The sequence below is a fragment of the Gossypium hirsutum genome, chromosome D01 (genome assembly GCF_007990345.1).
Source record: "Gossypium hirsutum isolate 1008001.06 chromosome D01, Gossypium_hirsutum_v2.1, whole genome shotgun sequence".
NCBI classification, from domain to species: Eukaryota; Viridiplantae; Streptophyta; class Magnoliopsida; order Malvales; family Malvaceae; genus Gossypium; species Gossypium hirsutum.
Genome location: NC_053437.1, coordinates 60,255,426 through 60,269,559, shown reverse-complemented (window position 1 = coordinate 60,269,559; position 14,134 = coordinate 60,255,426). Strand labels below are relative to the sequence as shown.

Genomic DNA, 14,134 nt, shown 5'->3' with positions numbered 1-14,134 from the left:
ATAGGGATGTTGTAGTATTTGCAATCATTAGAAATTAATGGGGGCAAAATGGGTAAATTATCAACACTCTTTTGTTACGAATATAGGTATTGTGGAAATTTAAATATAATAATAATTTAATGAATTACAAGAGGGTTAAGCCTAAACAACAAATACAATTAGCGTGACTTGAACTCAGATCACACATGCGACAATGAAACATAATAATATTTTAAATTATTATTAAATGGTTAATCAAAATGCAATTATTTTTATATAATATCAAACTACACCTTTAATTTTTCTTTAAAAATTAATAATTTTCATATGTTATATTTTGATATTATGTAAACTTAAACGGAAGGGTCAAAATGGATCTTTCACTTTTATATAATAGTTTTTTATTAGAATTATAATTGTTTTTATATAATATCAAAATGCGGTTATTTTTATATAATATCATAGACCTTTCATTTTTTTTAAAAATATTTTTCATATTATATAAAACCACTTCCTAAGAAATTTTATGGAATAAATAGAGGTGAAATAGATGTGTAAACTTAAATTTGAGTATCAAAATGAATCTTTCACTTTTATATAATAATTTTTTTAATAAAAATATAATTGTTTTATAAAATATTATTAAATAACTAATCAAAATGAAATTATTTTTATTTAATATCAGTATATAACTTTTAGAATAATATCATTATATATTAATTACCTCATAACAAACATGTAATTTTCTATTTTAATATTTTGTAAGTACTAACATGAACTCTTTTTACATTCCAAAAAAAATTAATTAATTTCTTAAAAGTATTTTTTAACATTTATTGTTATAATTTTTTTTATCATTGATTCAGTTTTTTTTAATTTTTCACTATTCTACTCTTACATTTTTAATTAATTAATAAATCTTTCAATATCCTCTTTATTACTTTTCAATAGTTACATTTTTTAAATGCTTGATAAATACTTTAATTTATCTTTTAATTTTTTTCTGTTGTTGCATCTTTTAAAATTTTACGTTGTTAATTTTGATAGATGTTGCAATATTTCTTTGTACATATATAAGCATACTTACTTACCTTGAAATGGTGTTGCCGTTGAAATCAATATTTGATGCTAGAAGAAGGGTGGGTGAGTGAGTGAGGGGGGAATCAACATGGTTGAAGGGCAATGGCTCAGTATGCCCAAAGTTTTTAGTTTATAAAATTGTTTGGTATTTGTTAACTTCTTTATTTTAATTTTACTTTTTAGTTTTTGTAATTTTTACAAATAATGTTAACCATGATTTTCATTATCTTTTACTGCAAATGAACGTTCATGGATGAAAGATTGTACATTGATATTCTTTGGATTGGTGACAAATTTTAACAAGAAACTGAGCTAGGATATAGAAGCTCATGTTATCAAAATTGTGTTTCATGGTGCTGGATTTTAATCTATTTATGTAAGATGTTGCATACATATATTATCAATAGGATAATGAAAAAAATAATATTTTTACAGCTTATATCTATAGGGTGGTGTTTGTTAATTATATTTTAATTTTTAATGGTTATATTTTACAATTTTAATGAATCAATTTAACTTTAAATATTTTTTCCATAACCATTTAGATTATTTTTAATTTATAACTAATTACTTATGCTTAATTTTATTTATCGATTACTTTTTTGTCTTTAAATTTGTTTATATATATATATATATATATTAATGTTTCCATTGCTGAAGATTTAGTTGTTTCTAAACTTTTAGAGGACAATTCTCAACAAATATTATAATTGGCTGCTCAAGAAAATAGAAGATGATTTATTTGACCTTGAAAATATATATAGAAGATAAAGCGAGACAAATTTGATAGTTCAAGTATCATTTCTAATGAAAAAAAAAACTTCAAATACTAATTTGAAAATCAGGATATAATTTAAGGGCTAATTTGCATATAAACCAAAATTGTATTACTAAAATCCATCTTAAACAATGTAAAGAATTATAATTTTTCATACAAATAGACTAAACAAAATTGGTATATACAAAGAAATATAAATATTTTTGTATAATATTATTGATTCATCATTTAAACTTTGATTGTATCGACAAAAATTGGCATTGAAATCTTGAGTGTTAATTTTGAATCATATATCAATTATCCTCTAAATTTATTTTAATTAATTAATTTAAGTTAAATTATTAAAATTTACTCTAATAAAATGTTTCATTATATAATCAAACTATATTCAAAGGAAGTTATATTATGATTTTTTTTTACATTTATATTGTAATTTTAATACTATTTATGATTGGTTAAAGTATTTGGAAGGTCCTTGTATTATAGGGATTAAATCAAATTAATTTCTTTATTATTAAATAGATCAATTCCATCCCTATATTATTAAAGTGAATCAAATAAGTCCAAATTATTATAGAGTTAACATTTATTGTATAAAAAACGTATTGCAATTGTTTTTTTCAATTGCAGTTCAATTCCAAACAAATTATTTCATTTACAGAATCATGAAAAACTTTAAAATAGTAAATGTTAACTCTATTCGAACATGGCTTTGTTTTATTCTTTTTAATAGTATATGGACTAAATTGATCTTGTAGCAACCCGATACAACGATGTCGAAAATTACAGTTTCGGGGCCTCATTTTAGTGAACCGAGTTTGTAAATAATAAATATATATTTATGGAGTTATGTTAGAAATGAATAGAATTAATGATAAGTAATTTAGTTAATTGGAATATTTAATCTAATCCAATGACTAAATTGTAAAGTTCAATTGCTTTAGATTTTAATTAGAGAATATTTAAAGGGATTTGAGTTGTAATTAGCTTAAAATAGTAATTAGATTATGTTGAAATAAAGCTTAGCGGACGGTAAGTGGGCTATGAATTATTATTGGTTAATTTATGCATATATGTTGGAAAAAAAAACTTAATTGAGAACTATGTTGAAATCCTAAAAATTTATCAATCTACGTTGTTTTTGGAGAGAGAAAAGAAAACGCACCCTACATGACGCATTTTCACTGTGTAGTCTCTCATCTGAATAAAAATCACTTTGACTATAAGTCGACGAGCACTAGGCACTTTTTTTCGTGCGTTCCCAACTGTGGCTTTTCATAAGTATTACTTCGACTGAGTCAATGAGCGTTGGACACATTAACCATCAGACGTTCTGACGAGTGCTAGGCATAATTATTGCTTCGAATAAATCGATGAGCATCGGGCACAATTTGTTTGGTTTGAGATGTACCGATGAGGCATTGGGTGTATAGTTACGGTGTTAGTAAGATCTATGAATTAGTTTGGGTTTGAGTTATGTATTAACGAATATAAATGTTGAATATGAATGATGGTTTAATTTAAATTGGTAATGCAATGCGATATGACAAAATGAGATAAAATTAAACAATGTTGCATACAATGTTAGCAAAAAGTGATAACAAGTTCATTTAAATAGTTTGGTTAGTTGAAATATCACATTTGGTTTATTTGGGATACATGTGTTTATTAATGTATTAGGAGGAAACAAATCATCTAAGTCCAATCATCTAAAGTTCATGTTATATCGAGTGAGTTATAGTAATACAATTGGAATTATCACTTACCAAATGATCTTGGTTTCATATGCAGGTTAGGTGTATTTTGAGATATTGTACTCAGAGTCGTCAACATCCAACTGACAAATCCTAGGCTCCACAAAGTTCGTATATTTTGTTTTGTTTCAAATTGGCATGTAGTTAGCTTTTTTTTTTAATATAGCCATTTGGCCATAGTTATGTATATGTGACATGAAAGATTTAACTTTTGATTGCAATAATTATAATGTTATTAGTCAATTAAATGGTTTTAGTGTGATATGCTTAGTTTGTGGTATGTTTCAGAATATTAAAGTGTTGAGAATTGATTTGAGATATGAATATATTGTGAAATCTAAATTTTTTTTGTAAGATTTTTTTTTGTAAAATAAGTAGAGATGTTATCGAAATTTTTAATAAAATAATTTTATCACTACGCTTCCACTTTGATAAAGTGAGATAAAAAAGTAGGTTGCTTCAGCAATGAGGTGTGGCATTTTATATCCAGTTCCACCAATTGAGTCGGGTATAAGGTGTCACAGATCCATTTAATAAAAGAGTGATTAATTTGGTCAGATCTTTTATAATAGAGAGAATGAGTCAGGATGATGTCAAATCACCATATTAATCCATACTATGCGTGTCAATAGATAGTATTATAAAGTATATACATAATACCTCAACATCCACATGAAAATTGAGTTCAAGATTAAGAGGTTAAATTATGTATTTATTTAATCGTTGATCCAACCAACATAATTAACACTACACCAAAACAGGTTTTTAGCGGCATTTTTTTAGGCCTTTAGCGGCGCTTTCACTAGCGCGCAAAAAATGCCGCTATTGACAACGTCGCTAACTTTTGCGGCGTTTATTTGAAAAAACGCCGCTAAAGAACATGATCTTTAACGGCACTTTACCCACAAATGCCGCTAAAGAACATGACCTTTAGCGGCGCTTTTTCCACAAACGCCGCTAAAAAACATAATCTTTAGCAGCGCTTTACCCACAAACGCCGCTAAAGGTCAGGTTCTTTAGCAGCGCTTTTCTCACAAACATCGCTAAAGAACCTGACCTTTAGCGGCGCTTTTCCCAAAAACGCCGCTAAAGAACCTGACCTTTAGCGGCGCTTTTCCCAAAAACGCCGCTAAAGATCATAAAAAATAAAAAAAAAATTATAGAAACGTCACAATCCAATTTAAAAATGTATAATTTAATTTGAAAACTTATTAAAATGAAAATTCATGAATAAGACATAAGGAATCATAATCGGGGTACATTGATACCAATAGCATGATCAAAAAACTTAATCACGTATGGAAAAACACATGGTTAGACAGAACTTTTTACATTTTAATACATCATAACCATAACTGGTACAATTTTCTACCCTAATTGCCGCACCAACTACAGTTTCCAATTGAAGAACCTTGATTCCATTGACCACCTGCAGCCAATTTTATAATTTAGAAATCAGAAATCCACCAGAGACGACATGGTAAGAAAGTGATACAGACCTTCGGGTTTGGAATGATCTCCATCTTGAGTGCATCAGCTTCCACAAGCCTCTTGATAGCATTCAGGTTGACCCACTTGTAACATTGACTGTTAGTACTAAGCCAAATAGACAATTCTAACATGTTAATGCAATATGACTTACAAATTGTTTGTATTGAAAATTTTAAACTTTTCTATAGAATTGAACTCATTGACCTGTTACAAAGAGAAAATCATGTCAGCCTCAACCATAAAGTTTAATTATGCCCCCAATCCAAACATTCATCTAAACATTGATCTCATTGGAGTTTAATTCACAATATAACTTTTTTTTTAAAAAAATCTAAACATCCATCTCATTGGAGTTTTTAATTCTTTGATTTGCCTCAAAATCAAACAAACCAATCAAAATGAACGTGCAGTACCTAAAAGCATAAGTTCATAAAGCCATAAACCCTACCATATGCTGTGGTGACACTTCAGTGGAAAACCAAAAAGACACATTTTAAATGAAAAGCTTAATTCCTACCATGTATAACTATAACAAACTATTACAGGTTATGGAAAATGTCTTACTTGATAACCATCATTTTATTTAATTTGTTGCATTGGTTTGAAATAGTCAGAAATTTTCGAAATTGGAACAGGAAGTTGTATAATATAAGAAAAGAAGAAAATAAATAGATTCTAGACATACTGGGTTGATATGCGCAGCAATTCATAAACCATATCTGTAACAAGTCAAAAAAGAAATGTAAATACATAAAATAAAATAAAAAACATTATAAACATATTTAACCAACAAGGAAATATGAAGAAAATATTAAAATTTCAGTAGAAGAAACAGAATGCTAAACCTATAAGACATTAGGCAAGTTCAAATCACAAATGGTCAACACAGGCAGCATACTTCTTGATGGCATTTCTATCTACCTAATCCTCACTAATATATTTTATATATTTCTTATGCATCATGTTATTTCTTTGTTTTTTTCCATTACTTTATATTGTGTTGGAACAACCTGCAATGTATTCAAAGTAATGTTTAAAAGGAAAACCAACTCCATAACTCACATTTTGCATATAAGCAGCCTATCATTCCCTTCTCCAGATCCATAACTCACATTTTGCATATAAGCCTGAATCGAGGAATCTTCCTGCAGAGAATTAATACTACTGCACTTCTTCAAGTGTGCATGCATAATCAACCTGCAGGATAAAATTCAACCCAAGGATTTCAAAGAGAAATGTGAGTCAGACAACAGTACCAAAGAAAAGCTACACCGTTAATGCTTGGTTATCATGATACTTTCACCTTTGACCTTGTGCAGCTTCGAAAAATGAGGACACAATATATTCCTCTTAAGGGAGGGGGAGAGGGAGCTTAGAGATGTAAGGGTCTTTTTTACTGTTGACAAAACTCTAATTAAACAAAATGTTTACATGTGTACTTAGGGGTCTAGGCAATGTCACATTTAATTTGGCTTAAAAAAGTATATCAATCTTCTGGCACTCATAATTTTCTATAAGCAATGCCACCATTCAACTCTTACTACTCAAACTCCTTGAAATGCTAAGTGAAATATGATTCAATGCTTTTACTAAATTCTATTTCGTGATGTCTAATGGACACCACAATGCAAAGGCCGACTTTGGCACCTTTCAAACTGCAGTAAAACAATTTTTACAGTGAAATATTTGGAGAGAGACAGTAACTCGAACATTTCCCATCTTGTTATCAATGTTGGTTATAAATTTTATGCATAATATGCAGTACCTACTACATATTCTAATAATTTTAAAGACTGTACATATAACACAAAAATAACTATAGCTAATCAGAGTAAAAATTATACCAGTATTTTTTGCAAAAAACATACAACCATAAACTTTCATTTGCAGAAAAATTAAGTTACACCCTATGCTGAAGCTTTGTAAAATGTAAATGTAAAATGTAAAAATTTTATAAACAAAATTAAAAATCTAAATGTAACCTTTGTAAAATGTAAAATCCTTTTATCTATGAACCAATTAAAAATGTATCAAAAAAAAATCCTTTATCGAAATAAGTAAATTTTGATTAACCTCACGGGGTCGTATGTAGTTGATGAGAATAAACGTGAGAAAACTGTAAAAATTATTAATTTAAAATAATGCGTATGCAACACAAGGCCAGAAAGAGACGAGATATTTGTAATATATACTTTATATACACAGAAATTACAGATGTATACAAAATGTTATGCACAAATATACCATTTCTTTTTTGTTCTTGAGATCACCAAAAAGGACACCACCTGCGGCAAATGAGCATGGAAATGTCAAGAATAGTTAGTGAGTGAGTGAGTTCATTAACTTTATCAATGGGCACTACCCATCCACAGCAAGCATAAAATTTATATATCATATGTGAATAAGTCTAATGGACACCAACTGGACTTGCCCGATACTTGACAAAGATTGAACAGAATATCAAACCTAAAAAAGAAAAGAGAAGAATAGGAACACACTCAAAATATGTTGAGGTGCCTTCCTGTTTGTCATTTTAATATCCTACTACGTAAATAAAAATCCAATATATACCCTTCAACAAAATTCTAGAACACATATAAAGACAGACATGCACCACAAATATAAACAAGGAAAGCAGTGAAATAGCAGAGCATCATACCCAACATAGTTCTGGCACAAATTTTCATGTGATGTAGCTTGGAGAATTAACTTTTGAACTTGCAATTTTACAGACAAACCATGTTCCACTTCTCGGTTATCTCCAAAAGTTTCCAAACTCTGCTTGCCACGATCAACATAGTCGCCTAGAAATAGGTAATTAGCATGAGGAGGAAAACCCTCATACTCGAACAGCCTTAGTAAGTCACTATATTGCACATGTATGTCACCTAAAAACACAAACAAAAATTTTACAATTAAGATACAGGACTTGTACAGAGAGAAGATACAAACCCGTTCCCCCACCCCTCAACCCAAAATAATGACAATATTAACTTGGTAATCGTTTCACTAGACATGCAGTTTCTAACCGAATCAGCGAATTAAGTCAATAATTGCAGTTTCCAACACTAAACTTCGACTGAACCTTGCAATATTCAACTTGAGCTAATTTTAAATCTATTCTGGAAACCCAGAAATAATCAGCAATTAAAGGAAGAAAAACAAAAACAAAATCCTCCTTTCCACAAAGTTGCTAATCGTATGCAGCTAACTTTGGAGAACTTTGGAGACGGAAAGGATCGAAGAACTTTGGAGAGAGGGAGAAAGAAGATCCGAGAAAAAAAAAGAAGAGGAGAAAGAAAAGAGTTTGAAAAGGGTGAAGAAGCGAAATGCTCATAGACCGCGAAGAAGAGGGGAAAAAATTAGGGGTTTCAGCGGGGGAAAATTAGGATAAAAGGCGCGTTTTTTAAAAATAAAATAATTTTTTGTGGCGTTAAAAACGCCACTAAAAATTAAAGTTCTAATCATAAACTATGCCATTTTATTAAGCTTTAATGCATAGTTCTGGTATTTTCTGTAAAAAAACGCCACAAAAAATTAATTTACTTAAGCCAAACGGTGACGTTTAAAATAAATAATTCTAAACTTTGTAAGTAATATTTATAAGAATTATATAAAATTATAAATTTTAGGTTTTTTTTGTCTTTTTTCTGTATTTTTATTTCATTTCTTATAATTTGGTCCTATATATCCAAAATAATTAATTATACGTACCTAAATATATATCCATCCATATATATATACTGATACTTTTTTTAACTTATTTATTAATTCTATTTAAACTAATATTTAAATATATCAAATGGTTTAGATTAAATTTTTAAAATATATTTTTAAAAAATTAATTAATCTAAACCCAAAACCCTGATCCGACCCTAGAATCCCTAACTCTTAACCTCTAACCCATCTTTTACAATTATATAAGAACTTAATTAATATATAAATTAAAAAATACTAATTAGTCTAAACCTTAAACCCTAACCCGACCCTGAATCTCTAAACTCTAAATCACTAACTCTTAACCTCTAATCCCTAATCTTAAACCTCTGACCCCTAACTACTAGCCCCTAGACATTATTTAACCTCTAAACCTTAAACCTCAGTCTTTAAACCATAAACCATAACCCCTAAACCCATAATCTATAAACCTTAAAATGGTAACACCTAAACCTTAAATTCTAAATCATATACCCTAAACCAAAAACCCTAAACTATAGTGATAATTAATTCTATATTTTAAAATTAATACTATCTATTTTACGATTATATAAGAAATTATTTAATATATAAATAAAAAAATCAATAACGTATCCAAAAAACTTTAAAATTATTTTAAGTAATAGTATTTTAATTTTTTCCATTTTTAACAAATATTTTAAATTATTTTAAATCTCTGAGCATTAGCGGCGCTTTCCTAAAAGCGCTGCTAAATCCCCGAAAGCGCTTAGGTTTTTTGCGACGCTTTCTAAAAACGCCGCAAAATCCTCTAAAGCTCACAAAACGGCGCCGTTTTGGCTTAAGTTTTTTGCTGCGCTTTCCCAAAAACGCCACTAAAGCCCTGAGCATTAACGGCGCTTCCTTAAAAACGCCGCTAAATCCCCGAAAGCTCACAAAACGGCATCGTTTTGGCTCAGGTTATTTGCGGCGCTTTATAAAAAACGCCGCTAAATCCCCGAAAGCTCACAAAATGGCGTCTTTTCGGCTTAAGTTTTTTGCGGCGCTTTATCAAAAACGCCGCTAAAGCCCTGAGCATTAGCGGCGCTTCCTTAAAAACGCCGCTAAATCCCCGAAAGCTTACAAAACGGCATTGTTTTGGCTTAGGTTTTTTGCGGCGCTTTCCCAAAACGCCGCTAAAGCCTTGAGCATTAGCGGCGATTCCTTAAAAACGCCGCTAAATCCCCGAAAGCTCACAAAACGGTGTCATTTTGGCTTAGGTTTTTTGCAGCGCTTTCTTAAAAACGCCGCTAAATCCCCAAAAGCTCAGAAAATGGCGTTGTTGGGCTTAGGTTTTTTGCGGTGCTTTTTAAAAAATACCGCTAATGCTTATTGTTAGCGGCGTTTTTCAGAAAGCGCCGCTAATGCTCGATCATTAGTGACGTTTTTTTATCCAAACGCCGCTAAAAGCCTGTTTTGGTGTAATGTAAATACAATAAAATTCACATTTTATGGTTGGGATTTCATCCCATAAAAACTCATTATTTTTAAACTCCTCAATTTTTTCAAACTCTCCTACTCTTAAAAAATTGTAAATTTTTTACTTATTTTTCAAGGAAAAAAATGGGTAAACACGGGGCAAAATACAAAAAAAAGCCATGTTTTTTAAATTTACAGAAATTGGCCCGGTATTTTATTATTTACCGGAATGGACCCTTTTCTCCTAAATCGCGTATACGTCAGCGTGATGTCAAGGGACGTGCCAGAAAACCGCAGCCACGTCAACACGTTTTATTGACGTAGCAACAAATCGCGTCCACGAAAGCGCGATTTGTTGCCACGTAGCGCGCCCCTGGGGACGCAATTTGCCCTTTTTTCCCACGTTAGGTTTTTGGATTTTAGGGTTTAAGGTTTAGAATTTTTAAGATTTTTATGGTTTTGGTGAAAAAAGTAAACAAATAAGGGATTAGGGTTTAGGGTTTCCTAATTAAATTAATTATAATTTATTCAAAATTGGATTACGTTTCGTGTTTATCGGTTTTTAAGATAAAATTAAAGCAATATGCTTTATTAGAAGGATTTCTGAAGTCGCGCCCACGTGTACGCGCTTTTGCTATAGTAGGTCCTGGAAAAATAATTTCGAGTTGACGTTTCTGAGCAAATAGTATAAAAAACGCTTCAAGCAAAATGCTTTATGAGTAGAATTTGTGAAATCGCGCCCTCGTGAACGCGCTTTTGCTACAGTAGGTCCTGGAAGAAATAATTTCGAGTTGATGTTTCTGAGCAAATAGTTTAAAAACGCTTCAAGCAGGATGCTATTTGAGAAGAATTTGTGAAATCACGCCCTCGTGGACGCGCTTTTGCTACAGTAGGTCCTGGAAAAATAATTTCGAGTTGACGTTTTTGAGCAAATAGTATAAAAACACTTCTAGCAGTATGCTATTTGAGAAGAATTTGTGAAATCGCGCCTCCGTGAACGTGCTTTTGCTACAGTAGCATGTTTGGGCTGAGGCTATAAATGAGGCAAAAAATGTTCTCAGAATGCATAAGTCACAGCAGAAACAATTTAGAAAGGCTAAGAAGGTTAGAGTTTCAAATATGAGTGAACGTATTAGTGCTGTTATTTATTATGATGGTGAGGTTTGCCACACCGAGAATGATGTTATTTTTTTGTCCGAGAATACGGTGCAACTGGTTTTTAACCAAAACATAGATTTGACAGAATTTCGTAAAAGAATTAGGCATAAAATTTTTGAAACGACGCCAATGAAAGTTCTGTCTATTATGTATCGATTTTGTTCTCCTGTTGATCCGGTGACATATGACTCGTTCGACATAAAAGGTGCTCGTAGTTTGGAGGCAATGGTGCAGACTCATCTTGCTAGTGGAGCACCTTATATTGAGTTATATGTACAATTTACATCACCAAATAATGTACTTGCGACCGGTGTTCGAGATGTATACACGACCCCTAGCCGACACTCGGTTAGCGGGTTACAGAACACGGAACAACCAATGTTTGGTAGCGGTGTTGAATGCACATCCCCTGCAAGACACTCTGTCAGTGGATGAGACATGTACGTCGGTGGCTCAATGTTTGATGCTAGAAATACGTACTGGGGAACGACATAAAGTTCTAGTGGTTGGCAATCTACATTCAATTGGGGACGTTATAAAATGTCTAGAAGAAGGGATGATATACTCCCTACGACGTCAACCGGTGAGGGGACCTCGTACGCTGCAGATGATTGTGGGTTAGAAGATGACTCCGATGTAGATCCACCTCGAGAGCCCGAGCCTGATGGTGCAGAAGTTGGCTTATTTTCTAAACCGGAGCCTATTCCAACAGAACCTGAAGATGCTGAAAAAAGTTCAGATGAAGAAAAAAATCCACGATTCAGAGCATACTCACCTCCAGCCCACATGCATAATGTCAATCTGTCTGCAGATGATGCGTTAGAATTTCCAGATCTACCACACCGGTTGCGTGATCATACAAGTTCAGGGCTAGATTCGGGTGAATTTGAAGTTGGTAATCAGTTTACCAACAAGGATAGTTTTATTGGTGCTTTGAAATAACATAGCATAAAAAACGGCATTAACTACCACGTCGTTAAATCCTAATCTGATAAGTTTGAGGCGAAGTGCGCGGTGCAAGACGGCACATGTTCATGGAAAATCTACGTCTCGTTAAGGAAAAAGACAGGGTTGTGGGAGATTAAAAAGTACAAAGGTCCATATACATAAGCTGCAGGTACAATATTGACGGTTTCTGAATAATACTTTTATTATGTAATGTTGCATTATTTAATGTATTTCATTTATAAGTGTTTCACAAGATCTTCCCAAGATGGATTCAGCTATGTTCGCTAGCTTGATACTGCCCATGGTAAAAGCAGATCCCAAGACTTCAGTATCGGTGTTAATTGTCAATATTAGTAGCCAAATGGGGTACACGCCCTCTTACCGCAAGGCTTGGATAGCTAAGCAAAAGGCGTTGGAGAAGATGCATAGTGGGTGGGATGCCTCATATAATGAAATATGGCAGTGATGTCAAGTGCTAGAGAAATACGTCCCAAGTGCCATCACAGACCTTGAAACGGAACATGCGTACTACAACGGCCGATTGCTACGTGGATGCCAAGTGTTCAAATGCCTATTTTGGACCTTTAAGCAATACTGAGACGCATTTCCATACTGCAAGCCATTGGTACAAATTGGCGATACCTTTATGTTTGGTAGGTATACTCATTGGCTATTGCTTGTAGTGGCACAGAATGGTGGTGGGAGAATTTTGCCAATTGTATTTGCAATAACACCGGGGGAGTCGTCTGATGACTGTGATTTCTTTCTCTCTAGGTTAAGGAGGCGTGTGTGCCCCCAACCTGATATTTGTGTTATTTCAGATCGAGACGTCAGTATACTAGCTGCATTTGATTGACAGGAAAGTTTAGGGCAGCGCACACACCATCGATATTGCTTAAGACACGTTGCTTCCAACTACTACAAGCAATATCCATCTAAGAGCGAATGACGACAAGTGACCAATATGGGTATTTAGTCTATATCTGTGTTATTTCATTTGTCAATTTGAATTAGTTTTATTGGTAGAAGTGGTATGTAATATTCGCTATGAACTTATATTGGCAGGGTATGAAATAAATAAAGATCGTTTTCACGAGATGTTGGATGTTGGCCATTTTATGTTCAATTAACGAAGAAGGGGCGGATTACCTTTGTAACATACGTTTCGAACAGTGGGCACAAGTATATGACGACAGCCTACGATATGACCATATGACGTCAAACCTGGCTGAATGCATAAATTCTGTTATTAAAGGAACGCGTCATCTACCGATAACATCGATTGTGCGAGAGACATATTTTCGTTTGGCGACGCTCTTTCCAAAGCGAGCCAGCAAGTTATGCAGGCCAGATGCAGGGAGGCCATGTATGGTGCAGTAAGGTAGTTCAAGAAATTAGTAAGGCCAAGGCGCGGGCAAACACCATGGACACAGTGTGTCATGATCGAGACAACTTATGGTTTCGTGTCACAGAGTTTGACAGACCGCACCAAGGTGTTGTTGGCGGGCAATATTGTGTACACTTGCGAAATAGGACTTGCGATTGTGGGATGTTTGATGCACTTCGTTATCCATGCGCTTATGTTATTGCAGCTTGTTAGAATATCCGTTTGGATTCGATGAGCTATATGGATGGAGTGTACAAATTAGAAAACATGTACAACGTCTGGAGACACGTTTTCCCACCGGTCTCAAATGAATGTAAGTGGCCGCCCATATCTCTTGCTCTTTTTAAGCTGTTACCGGATAGAGAATTACGTCGCAAACCAAAGGGTCGACCTTGCTTGACTAGAATACGTAACAATATAGATATC

At 32.7% G+C, this 14,134-nt stretch overlaps 1 protein-coding gene across 14 annotated transcripts; it reads right to left on the bottom strand.

The window, feature by feature from the left end:
* Positions 1–4,834: 4,834 nt before the first annotated feature.
* LOC107920993 (uncharacterized) lies at positions 4,835–8,495 on the bottom strand. 14 transcript variants are annotated; one of them, XR_005909576.1, is made up of 7 exons: positions 8,077–8,464; positions 7,742–7,970; positions 7,327–7,367; positions 6,145–6,279; positions 5,768–5,801; positions 5,091–5,286; positions 4,835–5,020 (listed from the first exon to the last, which is right to left on the bottom strand). XR_005909576.1 is itself a non-coding variant. In XM_041087539.1 (7 exons), the coding sequence occupies exons 4-7, from the start codon at positions 6,185–6,187 to the stop codon at positions 4,880–4,882; spliced, it is 315 nt and encodes a 104-aa protein (XP_040943473.1). In that variant the 5' UTR covers positions 6,188–6,279; positions 7,327–7,367; positions 7,742–7,970; positions 8,077–8,471; the 3' UTR covers positions 4,835–4,879. The 14 variants fall into 14 exon arrangements, 4 of the variants coding, with proteins under 4 accessions (XP_040943473.1, XP_040943472.1, XP_040943474.1 ...); XR_005909577.1 differs by having other exon boundaries at positions 8,112–8,463; XM_041087539.1 differs by having other exon boundaries at positions 5,091–5,187; positions 8,077–8,471.
* Between the last annotated feature and the right edge of the window lie 5,639 nt (positions 8,496–14,134).

Bases quoted from the DNA above. Each gene is read 5' to 3' on its own strand.
- LOC107920993 (XM_041087537.1), bottom strand. From the start codon at position 6,272: ATGCATGCACACTTGAAGAAGTGCAGTAGTATTAATTCTCTGCAGGAA. The intron at 5,188-6,144 runs GTGAGTTATGGA...TATTTGGCTTAG, and splicing joins AGGCTGCTTATATGCAAAAT to TACTAACAGTCAATGTTACA. The intron at 5,021-5,090 runs GTCTGTATCACT...AATTGGCTGCAG, and splicing joins AGATCATTCCAAACCCGAAG to GTGGTCAATGGAATCAAGGT.